The sequence below is a fragment of the Talpa europaea genome (assembly GCF_964194135.1).
Source record: "Talpa europaea genome assembly, chromosome: 1".
NCBI lineage: Eukaryota > Metazoa > Chordata > Mammalia > Eulipotyphla > Talpidae > Talpa > Talpa europaea.
In genome coordinates, this window is record NC_140073.1 from 10,943,591 (window position 1) to 10,947,263 (window position 3,673).

The 3,673-nt window shown below is 35.6% G+C and overlaps 1 protein-coding gene across 1 annotated transcript; it reads left to right on the top strand.

Annotated features, from left to right (window-relative positions):
- Positions 1–282: 282 nt before the first annotated feature.
- LOC311170958 (olfactory receptor 4C46-like) lies at positions 283–1,221 on the top strand (the record flags this gene model as incomplete). Its single annotated transcript, XM_084233484.1, has 1 exon — positions 283–1,221. The coding sequence occupies one exon, from the start codon at positions 283–285 to the stop codon at positions 1,219–1,221; it is 939 nt and encodes a 312-aa protein (XP_084089610.1).
- Positions 1,222–3,673: the final 2,452 nt, after the last annotated feature.

Below are 3,673 nucleotides of genomic sequence, written 5' to 3' on the forward strand. Positions count from 1 at the left end.
GACTTTCAGTTATGTAAGCGGATTTGGTGAACATACATGTCTTTCTATGTGTTTACAAAGTACCCTAAGTCTCAGGTATTAACAGATTCATAATCAGTGAAATCACTTGAATAGTCTTCAAAAAACAGAAACTGTTTTCTCTCCAAAAAAGGAAACTCTCAGACTAATTCACAGTTAATAGAGTCAGACACTTAATATTTATTAAAATGGCTAAATTTGATAGATTCAATGTTGTATCAATGAAAATGTGACATTTCTTTTCAGGTCTGAATTAAGCATCACATGAAACCCATGGCGATTAGGAACAACGTCACAGAGTTTGTTCTACTGGGACTCACAGGGAATCCAAAGATGCAGAGAATTGTATTTGTTGCATTTTTTCTCATCTATGTCTTCACTGTGGTAGGAAATTTGCTTGTTGTGATTACTATTGCTAGCAGCCCATTATTTGGGTCCCCTATGTACTTTTTCCTGGCCCATCTCTCCTTCATTGATACTTGCTATTGCTCTATCAATACCCCTAAACTTATCGCAGATTCACTCTATGAAAAGAAGACCATATCATTCAAAGGATGCATGAGCCAAATATTTTGGGAACATTTCATTGGTGGTAATGAGATTATCCTGCTCACTGTAATGGCCTTTGACCGCTATGTGGCCATCTGCAAGCCCTTGCACTATACAACTATCATGAATGCACGGGTGTGTGGTCTGCTAGTAGCAGTGGCATGGATGGGAGGCCTTCTCCACTCAACTATACAGATCCTCTTCACCTACCAACTACCTTTTTGTGGTCCTAATGTCATAGATCACTTTATGTGTGATCTGATTCCTTTGCTCAGTCTGGCCTGTGTGGATACTAGCATGCTAGGACTCTTTGTTGCTGCCAACAGTGGGTTCATGTGTTTGTTGAACTTCCTCTTTTTGATGGTTTCTTATGTGATTATTTTGTGCTCCCTAAAGAACCATAGAGCAGAGGCAAGGCAGAAAGCCCTCTCCACCTGTGGCTCCCACATCACAGTAGTTGTCTTATTCTATGTGCCTTGTATATTTATATATATGCGACCTGCTGTTAGTTTACCCATTGACAAAGCAGTTTCTGTATTCTACATTGCAATAACTCCCATGTTAAATCCCTTAATCTATACCTTGAGAAATGCACAGATGAAAGATGCCATTAAGAAGCTGTGTAGTAAGAAAGCTATTTCAGATGACAAATAAGTATGGCCTGAGACCCACATTGACACAACTGAAGAAAGGGTCAGAAGGACATTTGGTTAATCTCAGCAAAGAATACTTGTGGAATAAAGAAAATAAATTTAACTACCATGTGTCATAAATTGTGCACTGAATGAAGCATAAACAGGTGTATGGATATGGGGAAAAGCTAGCCAATGCTACTCCGCATATTGGGAAAATTCTGTCGAATTGGTATTTCATTTTACTACCTCATCCATGTATATGAAAGCATAGTTTTCCCTTCAAATATAATAAATAATGAAACATATTGATTTCAAGCAATAAACTCTAGTAATCTAAAGATTTAGGCACTGCTATTTTCCCTTTTAAGAAAGGAAGGTGATGAAAGGTGAAGATATCAAGTAGATATAATGAAGAGTTAATGATTTCTCAGATCCTATGTTAACAAATGTGACACTTTCAAGCAATGATGATAAGTTAATTAAAATAGTTATGACATATTGAGGTACAGATCTCTGAGCATATTATGACTATTACTTAATTGTTTATATCTGAATTATAATTTTATTAATAAGTCTGCTCAATTTTCTGTATGATAATTTATTATGGTGCCTCTAATATGATGACATCTAAGTGTGTCACAACAATGGGTCATTGAAGCACTGTGGTTTAACTAACAATATATTATACCACCTTTCCAAATTATTTTTCGAATCATCACTTTAGGCTGCTCACACATCAGGAAGAGTGATGACTCAAATTAAAGAAAATTTTATCATCAGAAATGAATTTCTATTTATTAAAAAGTAATATTCCATTGATTTTTGATACATGTCTGCTTGGTAAAAAAAAGTTGATAGGTTTTTGTTGGTGTGGATGGATGGAGGAGGATTGAACTCTAATGGTGTCAGGGAGAATACAGAATGTAGTGGACATAGTCCTGTCCAATTTAATCTCTCTTCAAGGTCCAGTGTATGCAGGGCCCAGCTATAGATGCTAAGCATCTCAGCTGTTAACAGCTCAAACTCTCAACCTCCTCAACATTTCTACTTGAGAAAATGAAAGGTGTCTCATCTTGGGTATGATGCTACCATGCCAGCTCTACCCGCAAACAAAGACTGACTGACATGGGAGTAAAAGAGACTGGTCCTCTAACATCGAGGAGGAATTTTTTCTGTAGTACAACATGTGCTACAGAATTCTCTTAGGTCCAGGCTACATTTTCAGGGGTAGTAGAGAATATTCAATCTGAAAACACACTGCACATGCTTTGGGTTGGAGTTTTGAAGAACAGTGTCCTGAGAATTAACAATTTTCCAGTGTTCTCATTCCAGGAAAAAAAGAAGTAAAATAAGCACATCCGCTCTTTTCTATAAGCAAACATATATAATATTATTACAGAAGTGAAAAGGATATCTTCCAAGATGAAGAGAGAGAATTTTCTCTATCATGAGGTAATCGCTGAAGGTCACAAGGAAAATGTTTCTAAGCAATGCTGCCCTAATGCTCCCAAGAGGCTGAAGCAGCTAGGTAGCATTCCAAGGACAAAAGAGAGGACAAGAACAGTTTTTATATTCTAAACCTAAATATTTTTAAGTACTTGTTCAAGGGACGACTTCCATTACAGATGTCAGTTGATACATTTACTATTCTTTACTTGTTCCCATTGTATCTTACACATACCCTGACTAGACCCATTCTTCAATAAATGCTTTGTTTATTTGAGAAACACAATCTCCCTTGTCTGGATTGTCAGATACAATAGAATAAAAATCCATTAAAAACCTTCTTTCAAGAATCACAATGAATCTCTGAAATATGCTGGAGGAAACAGAAATATTTCTTAAAATTAATAAATATGTGCTTAAAGTATTCTGAATTGTTGGCAATGTGTATGGATAGAAATGGATTTTCAGATTGCAGACTAGAGTGGAAACTTTAATGTTATCCTGAAGCTGTTGTTTAAATATTGGAAGGTGCACCATAATTTTTAATAAGCTAATGAAATCAAATCAATTGGTTATACTTAATTTGTTTAAAATATAGATGTCCAATATAAAAGAAATAAGATTGTTGTAGAAATGAACACACAAATGAGATTGACAATATCCAAGTCAAGAACCATAGAGTCAGAAGAATGCCTAAGAGGATATACATTCTTACCTCTTATACCCAAATAAGGAATTCTGTGAGGTGACAGGTGTATTATAACTTTATTATGGTAATCAACTCTCATGAGGAAAGTTTGACAAGCAAATCATAGACGAACATCTTGATTTAAAAAAAAAAGAGTAACAACTAGTCATTGTTACCTTCCCCATCTCCTATTCTCAGGACATAGGTTTAGATCCCAAATTAGCCACTTTCATTTTGGATGTCTGTGTGTGTCACCCCTATCAGCCCACACCTGCTTTGTATCAACAATACATTATTAAAAAAATGGAAAACACTGAATCTTGGTGCATTTTCAATT